Source organism: Bos grunniens, chromosome 17, assembly GCF_055505025.1.
Source record: "Bos grunniens cultivar Pamir isolate PY7600 chromosome 17, Bosgru_T2T1.0, whole genome shotgun sequence".
Lineage (NCBI taxonomy): Eukaryota > Metazoa > Chordata > Mammalia > Artiodactyla > Bovidae > Bos > Bos grunniens.
Genome location: NC_141181.1, coordinates 13334018 through 13354942, shown reverse-complemented (window position 1 = coordinate 13354942; position 20925 = coordinate 13334018). Strand labels below are relative to the sequence as shown.

Sequence of the window (20925 nt, the reverse complement as noted above, 5' to 3'; positions counted from 1 at the left end):
TAAAAAAGGAAATGGTAAACTAGCATGCACAACTTTTTGAGAAAAGGACTGCCACTCAAGAATTCTATCCCAGTGCTTGCTTTGACAGCACATATACTAAAATTGGAATGACAGCCAGAAGATTAGCATGGCTCCTGTGTAAGGATGACATGCAAATTTGTAAAGCACTACATATTTATTTTGCTTTAGGTCCAGGAAAAGGATGCAGTGTTAAGTCCATAAAGAAATTTTCAGTCCCTGGTGATGTGAGTTCTAGCTTGAATACTACACATTAAATGGGGAGAATTAATCCAACTTCATCCTAGTCAAAGTCTGAAGTGACCCCTTTCTCAAAATAGAAAAAAATGTACTTTATCAAATGGGGGGGGGGAGAGAAAGAGAATTCTATCTCAACCAAGAGTAAAATAAAATTATTTAGGGGTCTATAATCACTCAGAAAATGTATCATTCATTTATCCCATCCAGAGAAATAGTCAAAAAAATGCCAACCAAGTAACTGAATCATAGCAAAAAGAGGGAGGATAAAGGGACCTTATAACACGTGCAGTTAAACTGAAGTGGATACTAGTAAAGCAATTAAGAAGAGGTATATAACAAATGAAAATCCAATTAGATTTTAAAATTAAAGCCTCTGAACAAAGGGCTTCCCTGGTGGCTGAGATGGTAAAGAATCTGCATTTAATGCGGGAGACCTGGGTTCAATCCCTGGGTTAGGAAGATGCCCTGGAGAAGGGAATAGCACTCCACTCCAGTATTCTTGCCTGGAGAATTCCATGGACAGAGGAGCCTGGCGAGCTAAGGGTCGTCAAGAGTCAAACACGACTGAGTCACTCACACACACATACACATCTAAACAAAACGAATATTAAAGTTAACTTTCAGTAGTTAACATAGTTTCTTCCTGTTTTGTTTTACCTGGTTTACAAGATGAGAGTGACCAAACAGCTTGTGACCCAATTTCCCGTACTGTTCCAGTCCTTTCCAACTGCTTAGGGTCAGCACCAGGAGGTGTCTTGTTTGGTGTGGTCATTTTAAAAATACTCTATGTAGAAAAAAAAGAATGTTCACATTATACCAGGACCTGAGCATCTTTATACAAATGGTAAAAGTTTAACAGCCAGTGTATCACTAATGTAACCTGGATAGTAACCATCTATTTTCAAGAGCAGTTGACATAACCACTGCAATTTAAAAGGCTTGAGAATTCAGTTTTGTTTCTACAATGTAACATATTATGACTTACAAGTTGTGCAAAGCAGCAGAATATAGTAGTCAGAACGCCATAGGATCAGGATGTCAACTCTTGAGTTGACTCTTGCCTTTAACTAGTCTAGACTTTTGAGGGGTCTGGGCTTTCCCGTTTCCTGCCAAAGGAGTTGATGTGTAACTCTATAATGCTGTGCAGTTCTATACCTCTATGAGCAAAAATTCCAATTCAAATGCAGTTTTTTCTCTAAAAAAGTCAGACTGAAATCTTAATCCTGGAATATGTAAATATTGGTTTACATCTTAAATAATCCATTAAGTGATTAAGTGATGCAGAGAAAAATTGCATCTCTTCATTAATTGTCAAAAATTCCCATTACATGTGCTCTTACCGTAGAACATAAAGTCAGAAGAATGCCTTTAATGTCTAGAAGTGAGTAACAGGCCTATTCTAAACCACAAGTTTACTTCATCTTTCACATCTTCTGTTAGTTAATCTTGGTAAGTGTGTCCAAATGTGGGGAGGAAAAAAAAAAAAACAAAAAACCTCTGGATAGTGAACAACATGTAAAATTGCTTCAGTAATGCAGTTTCAACTACTAAACATCGTTATACCTACATGCTATTATGAACCTGGCCCAGAAGGTTTGCACACTGTCTCCTTGATATCCACCTCCTATCAGATCTCAGTTGTTCCCTAACTCTTCACACTTGATACTCTTTAAATAATACCAGACACTGAACTACAGACTGGAAAGCACTGAGGCTTAAATGATCCATTAGCAGTTTTCTGAATCAGTACATGGGTGAATGGATAGGTTCAATAATAAACTAAAGTATTCCCACCTGCAAGTTAAGTAAGATCTAAGATGAGGTAATTAAACCTACGGTCACATCTCCAAATGTCCAAAAAATGCCAAACTGTCGCCGCAAAAGGCCCATCTCTATTTTGGAGCAGAATTCACCTGGCGAACTTGGCACTGGCCGCCACCAAGTGGAAAAAACACGGAGCTCGAAGAAGAATGGGTTCCGGGCCATTCCGTTCAGGAGCTAAGGTCAAGGAGAGAAGGCCACCGCGAGCAGTGTCTGGTCCAGACTCTGTCGGTTCTGCTTGACACCTCTGTCAGAAGTACTAAAACGGGCAACCTCTAAGGATCCATTTCTGACCCCCGGGCCTTGAGGAAATGGCGTAAAAGAAGACTGACAATGGAAAAGAGAAGGTGTTCGTTTAAGCTAGAACCATTCTCCCCGTCGGGGAAAGCCCACGCACTTACAGCTTGCGGACTCTGCTTGCTGCCACTCAGTTTTTCTGGATCCGCCGCAGCTCCGCGCCACTCCCACTCGGCTTCCCAGGCCCGCCTAGCTTCCCCAGAGATGTCACTGGGGTCGCAGTACAATGACGTCAGTCCCAGCCGCCCCTCCCTACCTCTTTCTACAGCTCCGCCTGGCGCGCCCTGGCGCGCACGCGCATTACGTCCTTGTGGCATGCGTGAGGCGGCGGCTGGGCACCGCCATTTTGGCCGGTGGCCGCTGGAACACGCTGTGTGGCTGAGAAGTGAAAAGCAAGCGCCGATTTGATCTCTGCGTTCCCCTCCGCAAGGGGAATCTGTTTCTCCAGGTACGTGAATAGACTGGAGGGGGTTGGCCTTTAGCTGCAGTCTGCCGCGGTCTAAACACCGTGGGGACATTCTCCGAGAGCCTTTGGTTAGGCCTCAGGTGGCGGCTGCAGCAGCGCGTGGCAGCCGGCTTGGACGAGACAGCTGGAACCGCCGGAGCACGGGTGCCGCCGAGCGCCGGGGGGCGCCTGGCGCTTTCCCTACAGCTGACCCGGCTCTCGGCCGCTGTGGTCCGGCAGCCCCGCCAAGGGACATGGAAATGGATATAGGTGTCATTCTCTCGGTGGTCCACTCCCCGCCGCCTCCACTCCCGCCTTGACCCCGCGCCTCCCCTAGCACTGAATCTTTGTGAAAGCCGCTTTTATAACTTAGAGCGTCCCCTACTGCCCCGGCTCTTCTGGCACAGGTGGGAAGCCTTTTCTTCGCGGTTTGGGGATTGTGGAATGAGTCACGGCATCTTACCGCCAAGAGTCGGATCCTCTTCGTCCACTCCCAGTCTTTATAGAAATGATGGCCAGATGTCACTGGACTTTTCTCACAGCAGCCTGTACTCTGCTGTCACCATGGTGATCTCAAATAATCTTCCAGTTGAACGCGTTTTGCATTTCGCGAGAGTTTTTACGACACTTGGTGATTTCTCCGGTTTCCTCGTTATTGTATCTTAAACCTCTGAAAATCAGGTTCTATGTCTTTACTGAAAGTACCTTTATTTCCCCTTAAGTGGTTCTTGCATCGTGGGCGCGACGGCTAAAGTCAATTCCCACATCCCATAAACTACCTAAGCAGGTTTTCTTATTTTTTACGGTAAAACCGGTAAGAGAGAAATATCTGTCAAAACACTGTATATGGTTTTATTGGAGGGAGGGGTGCTTTCTCTTCCACAGGACTGCTAACTGCATTTATGACAGTGGCATCTGTTTTTGCAGCCCTCAGTACTTTTGTCCCTGGTTCTGAGAATATGCATTCTATACCAGCTACTTGACGATAATGCTTCATTTTTGTCAGTATTAACCAAGGGCTCTTGTCGTATCTGAACCAAAAAGTGTTTGTTTTTATTTTAGTTAAAATCCTTGTTTCCCCTGTAAAAAATATTTTTAGGAAGAATATTTACTATAATTGCTGGGGCAAGGATAAAGCGATAGTAATTTAGTGTCTCTTCTAATTGTCTTCAGTTTAAGACTCTGAAATCAGAGTTGTGCACCACTCCCGACTGACACGTTTTATAAATTTAATAACCTGCAATAGCATATAATTTTAGAATATTTCACATGACATAAGCATCATTCGTTTTCATATGCTTTCACAGGGTATTAAAATAATTTTGGTTTTAGACTACAAAGTGAAAATTCGCTCAGTCCTGTCCGACTCCATGGACTGGTTCTTGAGGCCAGATTACTGAAGTGGGTAGCTTTTCCCCTTTTCTAGCAGATCTTCCCAACCCAATAATCGAACCAGGGTCTCCCGCTTTGCAGGTGGATCCTTTACCAACTGAGCTATCAGGGAAACTTCCTGGGACTTCTTTGGTGGTCCAGTGGTTAAGACTTTGCTTCCCTGGTGGTTCAGACGGTAAAGCAGATGATTCAGTCCCTGGATCAGGAAGATCCCCTGAAGGACATGGCAACCCACTCCAGTACTCCTGCCTGGGAAATCTCATGGAGAGAGGAGCCTGGTAGGCTGCAATCCATGGGATCGCAGAGTCAGACACGACTGTTCAACTTAAGTTTGTTTAGACTACAAATGCTTTCTATAAATGTCTCACTTCCTTTTTTCCTCTCAGCTGGAAGGATGATGGATGTCATTGTTCAAGTACCTGTTTTCAACAGTTTGTTTTCAGGTTTGAGATAGCTTCAGATCCCTGTTTGTTCCTAGGAGTCTATAACTACAGTCTTCCCCTCCAAGCTTTCTTGTACTCCATCTTTCTCGATGAAAAAGAAAGGAGGGGATCCTTCTTCCCAATTCTTGAAACTTACATAGAAATTTAATTAACAATAGTGTCTACACGTTGCTCTGTTAATTAACAGTTCTACAAAGAATCTGTATTCATTTTTCTTAATTGCATTATAATGTATCATTTTAAAATATAAATCAGCTTATTAACCATCTCTAGTATGTTTTATTTTATAAAAATCATCTCGTACAGTCATTTGGTTTTTAAATGGTTTGAAATAGCAGTTGAAACAATTTAGTAGTTTGGCAGAAATAAACCTTATTGTAAACAGTTTCATTGATAAATCAATGAAGATTTATCCCCTGCAGGGGAATTAATCATGCTCATCCACCATAATTTGTATGATCTCTAGTTTTATTATTTTTAATAGCTGAAGAATCTTCAGTCACTTGGGAATTCTCTTCTAGAATGATAGCTTTTTTGGTAGCAATTCGTAAATCACTTATTTTCTTATGCTGATCTTTAGATGAGTTTCTAAAGGTTATAAAGAGGTAAAGTAAACCTATCCATTAATGTAACTCTGTTACATACAATGTTTGTTTCATTTTGGGTGATTTTTAAAAATAATATACTTTAATGTTTAATTGTCACTATAATGTATTGGTAACTTGCAGAGACTCCTAAAGTTGTTATAACCTGTAGGAAATTTATTTACTATATTTAAATTCATTTTCTCATTTCATTCAGTAGAAATATTTGCTTTCCTACTATGTGATAGACACTGGTCCAGCCGCTGAAATGAACAAACAAAAATTCCTGCACTCATGATGTAGTACTTTGTAGTTGGTGAGGGAAAAATATTGTCTGTGTATGTATATAGAGAGAGCACATAAATGCGTATACACACACAGTAAATTGTTGTGTCAGACTCTTTGTGACCCCATGGACTATAAATGGGGAATTCTCTAGGCCAGAATACTGGAGTGGGTTGCCTTTGCTTTTCCAGGGGATCTTCCCAACCCAAGGATCTAACCTAGGTCTTCCTCATTGCAGGGATTCTTTACCAGCCGAGCCACAAGGGAAGCCCAAGAATACTGGAGAGGGTAGCTTATCCCTTCTCCAGTGAATCTTCCTGATCCGGGAATCAAACTGAGGTCTCCTGCAGTGCAGGCAGTTTCTTTACCAACTGAGCTATGAGGGAAATCCTATATATACCATATACGTACATGTATATGAAATATATACTGTGTAATATAGTAGAAAGAGCTAAGAAGAATAAAACAAGGCAGTTTTATAGCTAGAGAAGACTCACTGAGAATAAACATTAAAGACTTGAAGGTGTGAGCCACTAGTGGGAGTAGCATTACCCGCGAAGGGAGCAGAAAATGCTAAGACCCTGAAGCAAATACCAGCAACCATTTGCTTTAGTCATGTAAAATACAGGGATGACCTGACAGGCTGTTTTCATGGAATGATGGACACTAATGTCTGCAGTGGGTTCCGCGGAAAATACCCAGAGAGATGTGAAACACTGACTGTAGGCAACTCGTTTATGTCTGAGGTTATTGATATTTCTCCTGGCAGTCTTGATTCCAGCTTGTGCTTTTACATAGTCCTGCTATAAAAATGTGGAGAAATGAAGCAGGGGAGGAGGTTGGGGTCAGATGATGAAGTGTTTGAATGCTGGGAATAAGCTGGGAAAGACTGAATAATTGATGATGTTAAAGACAGGAAAAAGTTGTTGCAACCTTCTCCTTGGCGGATGGATATCTTTTAGTTTGCAAAGGGACTTAGCTATGGAAATACATATCGTATGATGGCTAATTGGCATAAAGGTTCACTCGAGATGATACTAGTCAGCGTGGCTTTATTTTTTCTCTTGCCATCTGTGTGCAGGTGAAGAGTTGAATTTAACCAGAATTATAGATGAGGGTGTAAGTGACTGACAGTTTTAGGTGGGTACAAAAGACATCAAAGATACAAAGGGATGAAGGACAGTGGAAATTTGATAGAATCTAGAGACGGTTACTGGAGAAGGCACTGGCGACCCACTCCAGTACTCTTGCCTGGAAAATCCTGTGGACAGAGGAGCCTGGTGGGCTGCAGTCCATGGGGTCGCGAAGAGTCGGACACGACTGAGCGACTTCACTTTCACTTTTCACTTTCATGCATTGGAGAAGGAAATGGCAACCCAGTCCAGTGTTCTTGCCTGGAGAATCCCAGGGACGGGGTAGCTGTCTATGGGGTCACACAGAGTCGGACACGACTGACGAGACTTAGCAGCAGCAGCAGTAGAGACAGTTACAGGTCTGAGGAATGAGGGGAGTTCAAAGCGTTGTTGGATTGTTGTGTATGTGAGTGGTGAAGTGAAAAGATAGAAATGTTGGTTGGAGAATGGCGTATTTGAAAGGTTGGTTACAGAAAAATGCAGTTATTCAAAATGACGAGGTAAAGGATTTAGCCAAAGGAAGAAGGGCTGGGGTAGGGTAAAAGACAAGCTCATTAGAGGAAAGTGGTTAATAAACTGAGAGGACAGGCTAGAGGAAGCTTTCGGTCAAGAAAAATCTGGATGGGGGTTCATAGTCATGATAGAAAAAGCCAGCAGAATGTCTTTGTTGATCAATAATCTTTTGGCTTGAGGTTCTTTCATTACATGTTGGAATAAACTGGAGTAGTAAGGCGCTTTTTGGAATTACTTTGATCCCATTCTAAGAAAATTAATTTCTATCACTAAGCCCAGTATATAGAAGATTATGTTAACTTTGACTTCAGCTCTGTAATTTATGTTGCTGTTAAATATCAAGACTTTAAAATCTCCAAAATTATATACATATAGTTAATGGCACCCTACTCCAGCACTCTTGTGGAAAATCCCGTGGACGGAGGAGCCTGGTAGTGTACAATCCATGGGGTCTCGAAGAGTCGGACACGACTGAGCGACTAAACTTTCAAACTTTCAGTTACTTGGTTACTTGGTCTCTCTTTTGTGTGTGTGGATCCCTTTTAAAGTCTTTATTGAATTTGTTACAGTATTGCTTCTGTCTTATGTTTTGGTTTTTTGGACGTTGGAAGGCAAAATCCTAACCTCTGGACCTCCAGGGAAGTCCCCGGTCTCCTTTTCATATCAGTGCAGTTAACATAAAATTCATCTTGACCATATTTTCAGTTCCCAGGGAAAGCAGATTTTACTTTTTTTTCCAATTGACCAACATAATGGTTAAACCCTTAGTAATTGCCACTTCCATCAGTAGTATCATGCTGCTGCTGCTAAGTCGCTTCAGTCGTGTCTGACTCTGTGTGACCCCATAGATGGCAGCCCACCAGGCTCCCCCGTCCCTGGGATTCTCCAGGCAAGAACGCTGGAGTGGGTTGCCATTTCCTTCTCCAATGCATGAAAGTGAAAAAAGTGAAGTTGCTCAGTCAGGTCTGACTCGTAGCAACCACATGGACTGCAGCCTACCAGGCTCCTCTGCCCATGGGATTTTCCAGGCAAGAGCACTGGAGTGGGGTGCCACATTGCCTTCTCCAGTAGTATCATAGTCAAATAGATAAGACATGAAGTGATGATTAGTTAGAGGGAGGAAGTAAACATCTTTATCATATGTATGTTTCATGTCAAGTCTTTCTGTTCTATTTTATTGTCAGTATTCATCCACTGGTATCAGCATTAATTACTTAGGCCTTATATCAATTTTTTCCATATGTCAAGTATAGGTTCCCCAACCCCTTACTCTTTTCCCATTTTCCTGGCTATTACTACTTTTTGCATAAGAGCTTTAGATTTTATTTGTCTGATTCAGTTTTTTCCCTTTGAGATTGAATTAAATGTATAAATTCAGGGAAGATTGAAAACTATGATATTGACTATTCTCTTTTGTGAAAATTGAAACAGCATGCTATTCTATTTGTTCAGGTCTTTTGTGTCTTTCAGTGGTAATTTTGAGTTTCATCACACGTGTATATACTGTTGAAAGTAGTATTTTTTTCCTTCTACATATAAGTTTTCTGATTAATGGTGTATAAGTAAAATTTTGTTTTTCCAGACATAACAAGTTATTTTATTGCTTTCACTAGTTGTTTTTTTAATTAGTTCCAGGTATTAATATCTGAAATAGTGATATCTCCTCCTCTTGAATTTTTTATACCTGTGACTGACTTCTCTTAATAAACTGCACTGACTATGCCATAATTTTGTTAATCTTTTCTTTAATAGAGGAACTGGATATTCTTACTTCCTTAGAATCATGGCGGATAAATTAACAAGAATTGCTATTGTCAACCATGACAAATGTAAACCTAAGAAATGTCGGCAGGAGTGCAAGAAGAGTTGCCCTGTGGTTCGGATGGGTAAGCTGTGGATCATTTAAGGATAAGAGAAAGTTTTAAAAGAATACATTATCTTCATGGTTCTCTAGGCTTTAGTGTACACTTTTCACCCCTGTTAGTTTCTTTAAAATGTAAAAATAAGACCAGATATTATTCTAAATTTCTTTTAATACTTTGTGACTAAATGATCCTGTTTAAGTTCAGTTCAGTTCAGTCACTCAGTTGTATCCAACTCTTTTTGACCCCATGAATGGCACACGGCACGCCAGGCCTCCCTGTCCATCACCAGCTCCTGAAGTTTACCCAAACTCATGTCCATTGAGTCGGTGATGCCATCCAACCATCTCGTCCTCTGTCGTCCCCTTCTCCTCCTGCCCTCAATCTTTCCCAGCATCAGGGTCTTTTCAAATGAATCAGCCCTTTGCATCAGGTGGCCAAAGTATTGGAGTTCAGCTTCAACATCAGTCCTTCCAGTGAACACCCAGGACCGATCTCCTTTAGGATGGACTGGTTTGATCTCCTTGCAGTCCAAAGGACTCTCAAGAGTCTTCTCGAACACCACAGTTCAAAAGCATCAATTCTTCAGTGCTCAGCTTTCTTCACAGTCCATCTCTCACATCCATATATGACCACTGGAAAAACCATAGCCTTGACTAGACGGACCTTTGTTGGCAAAGTAATATCTCTGCTTTTTAATACGCTGTCTAGGTTGTCATAACTTTCCTTCCAAGGAGTAAGCATCTGTTAATTTCATGGCTGCAATCACCATCTGCAGTGACTTTGGAGCCCAAAAAAATAGTCTGCCACTGTTTCCCCATCTATTTCCCATGAAGTGATGGGACCTCTTGCCGTGATCTTAGTTTTCTGAATGTTGAGCTTTAAGCCTACGTTTTCACTCTCCTCTTTCGCTTTCATCAAGAGGCTCTTTGGTTCTCCTTCACTTTCTGCCATAAGGGTGGTGTCATCTGCATATCTGAGGTTATTGATATTTCTCCTGGCAAGCTTGATTCCTGCTTGTGCTTCTTCCAGTCCAGCGTTTCTCATGATGTTGCTCTGCATATAAGTTAAATAAGCAGGGTGACAATATACAGCCTTGACCTACTCCTTTTCCTATTGGGAACCAGTCTGTTGTTCCACGTCCAGTTCTAACTGTTGCTTCCTGACCTGCATACACGTTTCTCTAGAGGCAGGTCAGGTGGTCTGGTATTCCCATCTCTTTCAGAATTTTCCACAGTTTATTGTGATCCACACTGTCAAAGGCTTTGGCATAGGCAATAAAGCAGAAATAGATGTTTTTCTGGAACTCTCTTGCTTTCTCAATGATCCAACGGATGTTGGCAATTTGATCTCTGGTTCCTCTGCCTTTTCTAAAACCAGTTTGAACATCTGAAGTTCACAGTTCATGTATTGTTTAAGTTCATTGACTGTAAAATCAAACCAGTGTTCAAATTAGTGAGAGTCTTCCAGGTCTACAAAATCCTTTAGTTACTTTAAATCACGAAGAAAGAACTACCAAGATGTTTGCGTTTGATAATATTCTTTTTAAAAACAGCTTAGTATGAATGACTGTTCATGAGCTTTTGCTACATTTTCAAGATTAAATAAATTCTCAAAAATTCAGAATTGCTAGTCTTTAAAAGCTATGCTAAATAATTGTTACTTTAAACATACTAGTGAGAAATAAACTTACTAAATCTTAAAAGAAACTTTAGATGTCATATCTTACAGTCTACTGTGCTATTCAGAAATGCCATTATTGGTATTCTTAATGCTAAATTTAATTTAGTCTGTGTATTAGATGCATGTCTTTGGGGAGCTTTCCTGATCTAGCTAATATATTTCATTCTCCTGTCGGGTATACATTACCATTGTCAAGGCATATTTGGTGGATTAAATATTCAGGTTAGTCAACTTTTAAGATCAGAAATAGCAACCCCTAGGACTTCCCTGGTGGTCCATTGGCTAAGACTACATGCTCCCAGTGCAGGGGGCCGTGGTTTGAACCCTGGTCAAGAAACTAGATCCCACATGCCACAGCTAAGATCCAGCACAGCCAAATAAAAAATAAGTAAATATTAAAAAAAAAAAGAAATGGCAATCCACTCCAGTATCTTGCCTGGAAAATTCCATGGATGGAGCCTGGAGGGCTACAGTCCATGGGGTCACAAAGAGTTGGACATGACTTAGTGACCCAATGACAACGAATACTTTAACCAGCATCTTCTTGTAGTAAATTAAAATAAGTATATTAGTCACCTCTGTCTTGCATGACAAATATTCATATAAGTAAATAAGTCCAGCAGTGTATCCATACAAAGCACTGATTTAAGATATTATCTCAAGTGTATTTCTTTTTGTGATCTTTGAAAATTTGATTCTTTATGGAAATTTGGAACAAGAATTGCTGAAATAACAGCGTTGTCAGAAAATTAGACTTATCAGAATAAATGTCTTAATTCTGTCTTTTCCTTTGCAGGAAAATTATGCATAGAGGTTACCGCCCAGAGCAAAATAGCTTGGATTTCTGAAACTCTTTGTATTGGCTGTGGTATTTGTATTAAAGTAAGTGATATTTTATTTATTGTATTAAATTATAACCTAAAAATGAAATTTAAAAATTCTGAATACATTATAACTGTTTTTAAAGAGCCAAGTATGAAACAGTGAAAAAATAATACAAATTTAGAAAAATGGTTTTCTTGTATTAGTAGTATTATTGCAGCTTCAATTAATTAAGCCACCCCATTTAAACGTTATCCTTTTAAAAAATAATAATAAAAGTTATCCTTGCTGTATGCAATTTTGTAAAGCCATCTCCAACCAAAATTAATTTCTCTTTTTCACCCTCTTATGAGAAGAACATTCTCCAGATCTTTACCAGAACTTTTTGGAAATATAAATACAAAAAATATGAGTCATATTATATATTATTTTTTTCAAGTCTTTTAAATTTTAAATTCACACTTTTAAATAAAAATGGACACAGCCAAAAACTTTTCTTAGTTTAACCTAATCCTGAAGTGCTGCTTTTGCTGTATTCTTTTATTGTTGAATTTATCCCAATAGTGTAACTTTTCAAAATGCTTCAGTTTTTGTTATATTGAATAGTTTGATTAGGGATTTTCTTCAAGAGTGATGGATTTCCAACTTTGGTTCTTAAAAGATATTTAGGAGCCAGAGTATAAAGTTCTTAAATTAGTTATTTTTTATTTGCACATAATATATTTTAGAAAGGACCTTTCCTGGAATATGGCTACCACGTATTATTTTTTCTAATTAGGCTCAAGTATATTTTAAATTGGTTTCTGAATTTTCAGTTAAGTATCCAGAAGTACCAAGCTCGGTACCTGAAAGCGTTTTTTCTTCTTTTGATAGTATAAGCAGGAGATATTTCTTCCAGCAAATATTTTTTGCCTGCCAATGTTGTGGGTGCTGGAAATCTTATTTTGAACACTATATTTGATTTTATTTTCTTTCTTGGCTACTATAGAATATTGAGATTCCAGAATTTGGGTATGTACTCCATGGCAGAAAAGATACTGATGTAATGAATCTCTTTGGGGAGAGGGGTAGTGTATACTTCCTGAACACTTAGGATACTTGAAATGCAGCATGTATATGAACAACATGGATATTTTTTCTTTGAAGATTAAGAGAAGTTTAAATTACTTGAAGCCAATAAGCATTTTATGTACATTGATAGAATAATAGAGAATTCTGTAAATGGCAGTGACTCCATTTGTAAAAAAAAAAAAAAAAAAAAAACCATCTTGCATAAGGAATTAACTTGAAAATAAGAGTTTTGTTTTTTAAACTTCTGTGTTCTTATAACTTAGAAAATGGGAATTCACTGAAACCTTTGTATATAAACTTTTGAATTAGTTCCCTAAGCTCATTGAACAGATTTCTAATCTGCATTTATACATTTCGCTTGTACCCTTTTGGTTTTATCTGTACTTTGGAGGAATTTTTCTAGCCACATTACCATTCTTAAATCACCTTCCAATTTTTACCATTCTTGTTCCTTGGGCATTTATCTGATTGACAGTCACCATTTGAATAAGTTTTTCTATGAATAAATGTTTTTCTTTTTATGTGAATTTACTCACTTGGAATATGAATATCTTTTTCATGTGGAATGGTTAAAAATCACAATGGAAAGACATTAGTCCTTTCTCTGTGCAGATACTATGCTAGCTGTTGTTGAGATGTAAATAGACCAAGAAAGGTACAAACCATGACCTTAAAGGACTTTACAAAGTTGTAAAGGAAGCGTACAGAAGACAGGAAGAAGGAAATAAAGGGACGATGTTTCTCATTGACTGTATATGAGATAGTACGCTCAATAGAAAAGAAAGATAGCACCAAGTGGTGTCCGACTCTTGCCATCCCATGAGCTGTAGCCTGCCAGGCTCCTCTGTCCATGGGATTCTCCAGGCAGGAATACTGGAGTGGGTTGTCATTTCCTTCTCCAGGGGAGCTTCCCAACCAAGGAATTGAACCCAGGTCTCCAGCATTGCAGACAGAAGCGTTACTGGCTGAGCTATGCCAGATAATCAAGTTTTATCTTGCTCTTAACCTTCTTTTATCTAATAATATTTTTTAAAAAACGCAAAAATCTATCTCCAGGTCTGTAAGGTTTTTAACTAAGTGTTAAACAGATTAAATCTCCAGCATTTTGCCAGTTACTAAGGGGAATACAGATTTATTAGTTAAAATTCTTGCCTTCGAGTAACTTAACTTTTTTAAGGATAGGAAGTGAAACAGTACTTAAACACCTGTGTGAAACTCCCACATTTGGAAAATTAATTATAAAAACTTCTGTGTACGAGATAGCAAAAGAGACACTGATGTATAGATCAGTCTTATGGACTCTGGGAGAGGGAGAGGGTGGGGAGATTTGGGAGAATGGCATTGAAACATGTATAATATCATGTATGAAACGAGTCGCCAGTCCAGGTTCGATGCACGATACTGGATACTTGGGGCTGGTGCACTGGGACAACCCAGAGGGAGGGTATGGGGAGGGAGGAGGGAGGAGGGTTCAGGATGGGGAACACATGTATACCTGTGGCGGATTCATTTCGATATTTGGCAAAACTAATACAATATTGTAAAGTTTAAAAATAAAATAAAATTTAAATAAATAAATAAAATAAAAAACAACTAAAAAAAAAATACATGGGACACAAAATGTACTTACATATTTGAATAAAAATGTTCTATCTCAAAAAAAAAACTTCTTAATCTGTTCGTTTTAGTCATGCACATATTTCTAAAAATTAATGGAAACTTAATTCTTTATTTTAAATAACAGAAATGCCCCTTTGGCGCCTTATCAATTGTCAACTTACCAAGCAACTTGGAAAAAGAAACAACACACCGATATTGTGCCAATGCCTTCAAACTTCACAGGTATATTTCCAAGTCAGCATTCTTCTTTGCTTCAGTCAAGAGTAAAATACATTTGAAATTTTCAGAGAAACTAAAAAATGGAAAATAAGTGGTAATAACTTTTGCATCCACTAAAGCAAAATATAATATTATAACATCATGCAGAATAGCATTGTATATGTCAGTGGTTCATTCAGGCTGACATTAAAATTACCTGAGAGTCTTTTTAAAAGTACTCATGCCCAGGTAATTTCAACCCAGTTGAATTACATCTTATCTCTGGATGTATAGTCTGGACATTAGTAAGCTGATAAGGCTCCCAGGTGATTCTAGTATACAACTGGGGTGAGAATCATTGTTGTTACGAAATCCTTCTCCCCAAAATAATTTTTAAGGGGCCTTGTGTTGATTTTATTTATCTATTAATCTCATGATCTACAGAGAATATTACCCTGAGCTTCAACATATACTGTTATTGACAGACATTCTTTGAGGTTTTTAATCTGCTGAACACTAATATTTTGAATCGGGGAGTCTAGATTTAACTAATAAAAAGGTATTTCTCAACCTGCCAGCTTTAAGGGGCCCTACTGCAGCAGGGAGTATGAAGTGGAATATTTCTGGTTGATGTGGCACTTCTCTCCTTGTAAGTAAATGGCAGGCCAAAAAAAAGAAAGAAGGAAAAAGACTGTGAGGTTGCACCTGCTCTGCAGTTTTGTACCAAAGCATTTTATTGTACATTAAAACTGAGCCTTATATGTAAAGAAAAATTGTTACTTTAGACTGTGAGTGAAAGTTGAATAAATAAAATTTGGAGTAATATTGGTCATGGATGCATTTCTAACAATTAACAGTTTAAGTTAATCTTGGCTGCTGTTTTTGTTTTTTCCTAATAGCCAATAATATCTGGCATATTTCTCTTTTGGCTTATTAATGAATGTGTGTGGAGTGCAAATGCATCAGAAGACATCATTCTGGTATTACGTAGCTTTTTCTACCTAAGTCTGAGTTGTTTCATTATTTTTGTACACTTGTGACAGGTTGCCTATTCCTCGTCCGGGTGAAGTTTTGGGATTAGTTGGAACTAATGGTATTGGAAAGTCAACTGCTTTAAAAATTTTAGCAGGAAAGCAAAAGCCAAACCTTGGGAAGTATGATGTATGTATTACCACCTTATAAAAATGAGTATCTTGCGTCAGTTTTATGAGGCTGTGAAGGAGAGAGTATGTGTGATTTTATTTTTTAATGTTCTTATTTTCAAGATTATTTGTGTAATTAGTGCTGAGAAACTATAAACGAAACTCCTTTTTAGTTAAAAATGTGTTAATGCTACTTAATTGATAATTCTGAGATTTTGTAAACTGTTATGTTCCTTGATTTGAAAAAAAAAAAAATCCACCTCTGGTATTATTAGTATATTAGAAGCAAAAGTATTCTATTTGGGTATATGTTCTATTTTGTATAACATTTATCCTCTTTGCAATTGTATTACTAAATTCAGATAACTATACATACATTTCTAGGATCCACCTGATTGGCAAGAAATTCTGACTTACTTCCGTGGATCTGAATTGCAAAATTACTTTACCAAGATTCTTGAAGATGACCTAAAAGCCATTATCAAACCTCAGTACGTAGACCAGATTCCCAAGGCTGCAAAGGTCAGTTGCTTTTTAGGAGATGTGTAGTGGGTATTACAAATATTGGTGGACATATGAAAGATAAATTAAACTTGTTTTACTTTGTGACTCTTCTTAATATTGAAGGGACTAGTATTGAAGGAAAATAGTAGTAACTGTTACTGATATATTGTGACAGGGGACAGTGGGGTCTATTTTGGACCGAAAAGATGAAACAAAGACACAAGCAATTGTATGTCAGCAGCTTGGTAAGTGTTTATTTTGTGTATGTGTTTTAATAGGCCATGAATTTAACTCATAATAAAGTTTGATGCCTTTATATGGATTACTGAAATAAATGGGAAAAATCTCTAGTAATTGTCATACTTTCAGCTGAAATATTCAAATGCAGGATGATTTGCAATGCACATTTTACCCTGAAGAGGTAAAATAGAATAACATTAAAGACAATTCCTCTTATAGATTTAACCCATCTGAAAGAACGCAATGTTGAAGATCTTTCAGGAGGAGAGTTGCAGAGATTTGCCTGTGCGGTCGTTTGCATACAGAAAGCTGATATGTAGGTTACTTTATATTCTTGTAAATGTTACCCTTACTTTAGAGTTTTTATTTATAATGCTGCTAAAAGAGCAGTGGTTTGGGATAAATTGTTAATATTAGAAGGAGTAGTGAATGTTTTAACTTTTGAGTTCAGATGTTGAAGCAGCTGTGCATCCATTGCCCATTCCCCTGTTACTCCATCAGGGGTAAAAACTTTACAACTTATGAATTCTAGAGCCTTTTAATATAAGGTCAGGTATTTTGTAAACTCTATTTATACATAGGAAGATTATTTTTTTTAAGATGTAAGGTCTCCAACGAGGCCGGCAAGGTTTTTAATAGTTCAAGTGGAACATGAGGTCTTTTAGGTTATCCTAAATCAGGGTGGCATGCCACGTGAGAGACAAATGTAAAGGCGAGTTTCCTTCCTACCTTTTAATGTCTCTCTTTTCCCAGATATTTTTTGCTCTCATCTTTTTCCATACTTCTACTCTGGCGTCCAATGTAGGCTAGTTTTTCTCCGTATTCTATAATTTTTTGCAAGGCCCTCCTTTCCAAAAACTGTTTGCTTTAGTGCAACTGATTTCAGCCAATTATAAGAGCACTCTGAATTATTTTGGAGTATATCAGAATAGTTTTCATGAGGAGATAACAGTTTGTAAGTTAGCCTAATCTGTGAGCCTCTCCCCATACTTGATATGCTGTCCTGCTTTTCATAATTTCTTCCTTCTACTTCTGAACAGAATATAGAAATTTTTACCGTTATGGGATTTTTGTTGTTGTTAAATCAGAAATATTTCAGTGCTTTAACATGCAAGATAGAATAATTATCATACTTGCTATTCATATTATGTTTGCTTTTCTTTTTCATAGTTTTATGTTTGATGAACCTTCTAGTTACCTAGATGTCAAGCAGCGTTTAAAGGCTGCTATTACTATACGATCTCTAATAAATCCAGACAGGTAAGTAAGATTTGGTGTGTGCCTATGCTGTTCTATTTAAAAAGTTTTATAAATTTCTAAAAATGCAACACCAGGACCATCAATGTCATATACATGTGCATATATTCCATCTTGGTTTTTGAGCTATCACTTGAACTTAACCTTCCTCTGTCTAGAACAGAAATTCTTAATGCAAGATGCATTTACTACCATACCTGTTTCCAGGGAGCCTAAGAATTATGAAGTGAAGTGAAGTGAAGTCACTAAGTCATATCCAACTCTTTGCAACCCCATGGACTGTAGCCTATCAGGCTCCTCTGTCCATGGGATTTTCCAGGCAAGAATACTGGAGTGGTTTGCCATTTCCTTCTCCAGGGATCTTCCCCACCCAGGGATCGAACCCTGGTCTCCCGCATTGTAGGCAGACGCTTTTACTGTCTGAGCCACCAGGGAAGCAACTATAGTGATATGCAAATTTTTGACATATATTTATGGGTTTCTAGGAAGCAGATCCTTAACTTTTGTCAGATCCTCAAATGGATATGTTGCTTATACACATCATTTAAAACAGAGTAATTCCAGTTGTCCCAGGTCTTTACTGAGCACAAAAGAGTTCTTAAAAACTTCTTAGTAGTCACAACATCATGTATTCGTAGGATGCTGTTGTAGTTTGCAGTTTTTATATCCGTTATCTCATCTGAGCCTCATTAATCTCATAAGTTAGAATCTTTAGGTGGTATTCCCATATTGCAGATGAAGAAGTTTAAGGTCAAAAAAATTAATTATTTCTAGATTTCTAATTTATGATATGGCAAGACTATGGCCAGAACACAGAGTGTTTTTCCTGCATAGCATTTTCTGTTCCATTCTTTAATAGTTGATTTCATAACTTCTTTCATAAGAGAAATCCCTGGGGATCAAAAAGCGAACAGAGAACTATAAATTACAGGGGAGTAACAAGGATGGCTTTCCTGAAGGTTGTGCTTGTCTCTGTAATAAGTCTTGTGCTTTAACAACCGTTTGTGGGCAGGTAGCAGAGCCTCCTTTTGAATTATCACACAAAATGCCAGGACTCTCAAACAACTGCTTTCTCAGCAAAAGAGTAAATAAACACATGAGGATGTCAAGGAAACATACTCCTGTCACTCAGTGAGCACCTTGGGAATGGAGGGATGGTTCCCCTTCAGATCTGTTTATGGACTGGCAGCTCACATGGATATGGAATTGAAATTTATGTAATCAGGGATGTCTAAAAACCCTCCAAGCTGAGAAAGTAACACAGACAGAGTCCTGGACTCTTCAGTTCTATGGTACGTAGACGACACAAATAAAAAACACTCCAGAGACATACGCTCTCAACCCTGGTCACACAGGATTTCTTCAGGTAAAGACCAAGAGCTTCAAAGCCAGGGTTGTAAATGATAGAAGGAAAGTGTACGAGTGAGCCAGTAAACAACAAACAGCAGGACTTAGATCTTCAAGAACTGAAAGGGGCACTCTAAGGGGCTGGAAGGCAGTATTTAACATGAGTCAACATAAAGGTTTAAAGCTCTAGAAATATAATACTCCAAAAAAGGTAACAGGTAAATGTTTTAAAAACCCAAACGAATCTAGAAATTAGAAATATAGTCATGACATTGAAAACTCACTGGACAGATTAGACAGGTTAGGGACAACAGAAGAGCATCAGAAACTTTAAAAGTTGACCTGAGCAAGCCACCAGAGTACAACAGAGAATGAGATGGAAAAACACGAGGAGATTCAGGGACATGGAGAATAGAACAAGATAGAGAACAGAATGAGAAGACAATTGCGTATGTCTTTATAGGCATCTGAAAAATCAAACTGTGAAAAGATAATGGCCAGGTTTTTTCCAGAATTGAAAAACTTGACTCCTTAGATTCAAGGAACAAATGATCCCTGTACATACTTTGAAGTAAAACTTCGAATATCAGTAATAAAGAGACAGTCTTAGTTGAGGTAAATGGTGACCATTATTTTCACTCCATGCATAGGTCAGGGCATTATGATAGGCTCTTTGGGAAATTGTTGCTGTTGTTTAGTCACCAAGTAATGTCCAACTCTTTGCGACCCCATGGACTGTATCCGACCAGACTCCTCTGTCTGTGGGATTTCCCAGGTGAGAATACCGGGGTAGGGTACCCATTTCCTTCTCCAGGAGATATTCCTGACCCAGGGATTAAATCCACAGCTACCTGCATTGGCAGGTAGGTTCTTTACCACTGTGCTACCAGGGCAGAAGCCCCTTTGGGGAATGTAAGAGTATAAAATGCGGTCCCAATATTCAGGGACCTTAGGATCTGGTAGATTAAGGAATACATAAGCAGAGAAATAAAAGGATAATAATTTACAACCAGGTGACGTGTATTCAGTCAAGTCACTATTTTCTACGTTATGAGAGCGCAGTACATAGTGGTAAAAGGGATAACATACCAAAACAGATTAGATTGGCAAAGTGAAGAGAATGATTGTTAGACGTTCTCTCAGTTGTGCTGGGTCATGATTTTATAGGCATAGGGTCAAAATAATCTCTTTGTAGTGCTAGACGATAAAAAGTTTCAGGAAGTATGTCTGCATTCTGAAATTCTATGATGTATCAAGGCACCCATTCAGTCTTTAATGCTGTAAAAAGATTTTGAAGATCGTATCCTCCAGGAAACAACAAGAAATAGAGGATGGATTAGTGAGAGGAACAATAATGCAAGAGGAAGATTAAAATCCAACAGATAACCCAAAATTAAGTGTAGGGCATAAATTTTCACAGCATAGATTTCTCGTTATGCTGTAGATTATTGTTCCAAACCCTCTGAAAATAGAGTGAGTCTTCTAAATATTTTTTAATAACATTTTGGACTTCTGCATAAGATTCATATGAAAGTAGAGAAAGCAGGTGACTTATTTTTTTTCTTTTCAAAAGTACCTTAAAAACCACTAGATAAAACTGCTGCCATATACTGGGTCTTGAAGATTTCAGTGATAAAAAAGCAGAGAATTATTCCAAGTAATGGAACATTGCCAGTAATGATACCACGGCAGGATAAGTATTGGCTCACTTGGGTGATTTGCCATTTTTATTGATGCTTACCACTGTTCAACAGTGGGGGAAAGTTTATTGCACATTAAGAAGGGTATTTCTGCTGGAGGTAGAATTTGAGGTGAACCTTAAAGAGTAACATAGGACTTCAACAGATGAGGATTTTAGGCAGGAGACCCTTGGAATCATAGACTAGCCCTTAGACACAGAGATAGAAGAGTAAATTATTCAGGAAACAAAGATCCATTTTTTGGTATATCCTATATACAAATGTAATAAAAGAATGTACAGATACTTTGGTTCAACTCAAGATTTTTT

The 20925-nt window shown here is 38.3% G+C and overlaps 2 protein-coding genes and 1 non-coding gene across 16 annotated transcripts in view; 2 read left to right on the top strand and 1 right to left on the bottom strand.

Moving 5' to 3' along the window:
• ANAPC10 (anaphase promoting complex subunit 10) overlaps nt 1–3447 on the bottom strand; it is a 168641-nt gene extending 165194 nt beyond the window's left edge. For 4 of the 13 annotated variants that reach the window (XR_015144165.1, XR_015144166.1, XM_086346545.1 and 1 more), the window contains exons 1-2: nt 2481–2588; nt 916–1042 (exon numbers count right to left, since the gene is read on the bottom strand). Coding sequence is in view for 8 of the 13 variants with exons in the window: in XM_086346545.1 (XP_086202671.1) it covers nt 916–1030 (115 nt within the window). In the remaining 5 variants the exon portion in view is untranslated. Of the gene's footprint in view, nt 1–915; nt 1043–2052; nt 2407–2480; nt 3114–3284 lie in introns of those variants that run through there. The other 9 variants (XR_015144169.1, XM_086346548.1, XM_086346552.1 and 6 more) reach the window with 7 other exon arrangements.
• On the top strand, nt 73–179 carry LOC147355039 (U6 spliceosomal RNA). Its single transcript, XR_015144944.1, has one exon. It is a non-coding gene; the product is annotated as a U6 spliceosomal RNA (small nuclear RNA).
• ABCE1 (ATP binding cassette subfamily E member 1) overlaps nt 2687–20925 on the top strand; it is a 32400-nt gene continuing 14161 nt past the window's right edge. Inside the window, exons 1-9 of one of the 2 annotated variants that reach the window (XM_086346544.1) lie at nt 2687–2824; nt 8951–9057; nt 11513–11598; nt 14354–14451; nt 15471–15588; nt 15954–16091; nt 16249–16318; nt 16533–16629; nt 17484–17573. In XM_086346544.1, coding sequence (XP_086202670.1) covers nt 8955–9057; nt 11513–11598; nt 14354–14451; nt 15471–15588; nt 15954–16091; nt 16249–16318; nt 16533–16629; nt 17484–17573 — 800 coding nt within the window. In that variant the 5' untranslated portion in view covers nt 2687–2824; nt 8951–8954. Of the gene's footprint in view, nt 2825–8923; nt 9058–11512; nt 11599–14353; nt 14452–15470; nt 15589–15953; nt 16092–16248; nt 16319–16532; nt 16630–17483; nt 17574–20925 lie in introns of both variants that reach the window. The other variant, XM_086346543.1, reaches the window with a different exon arrangement.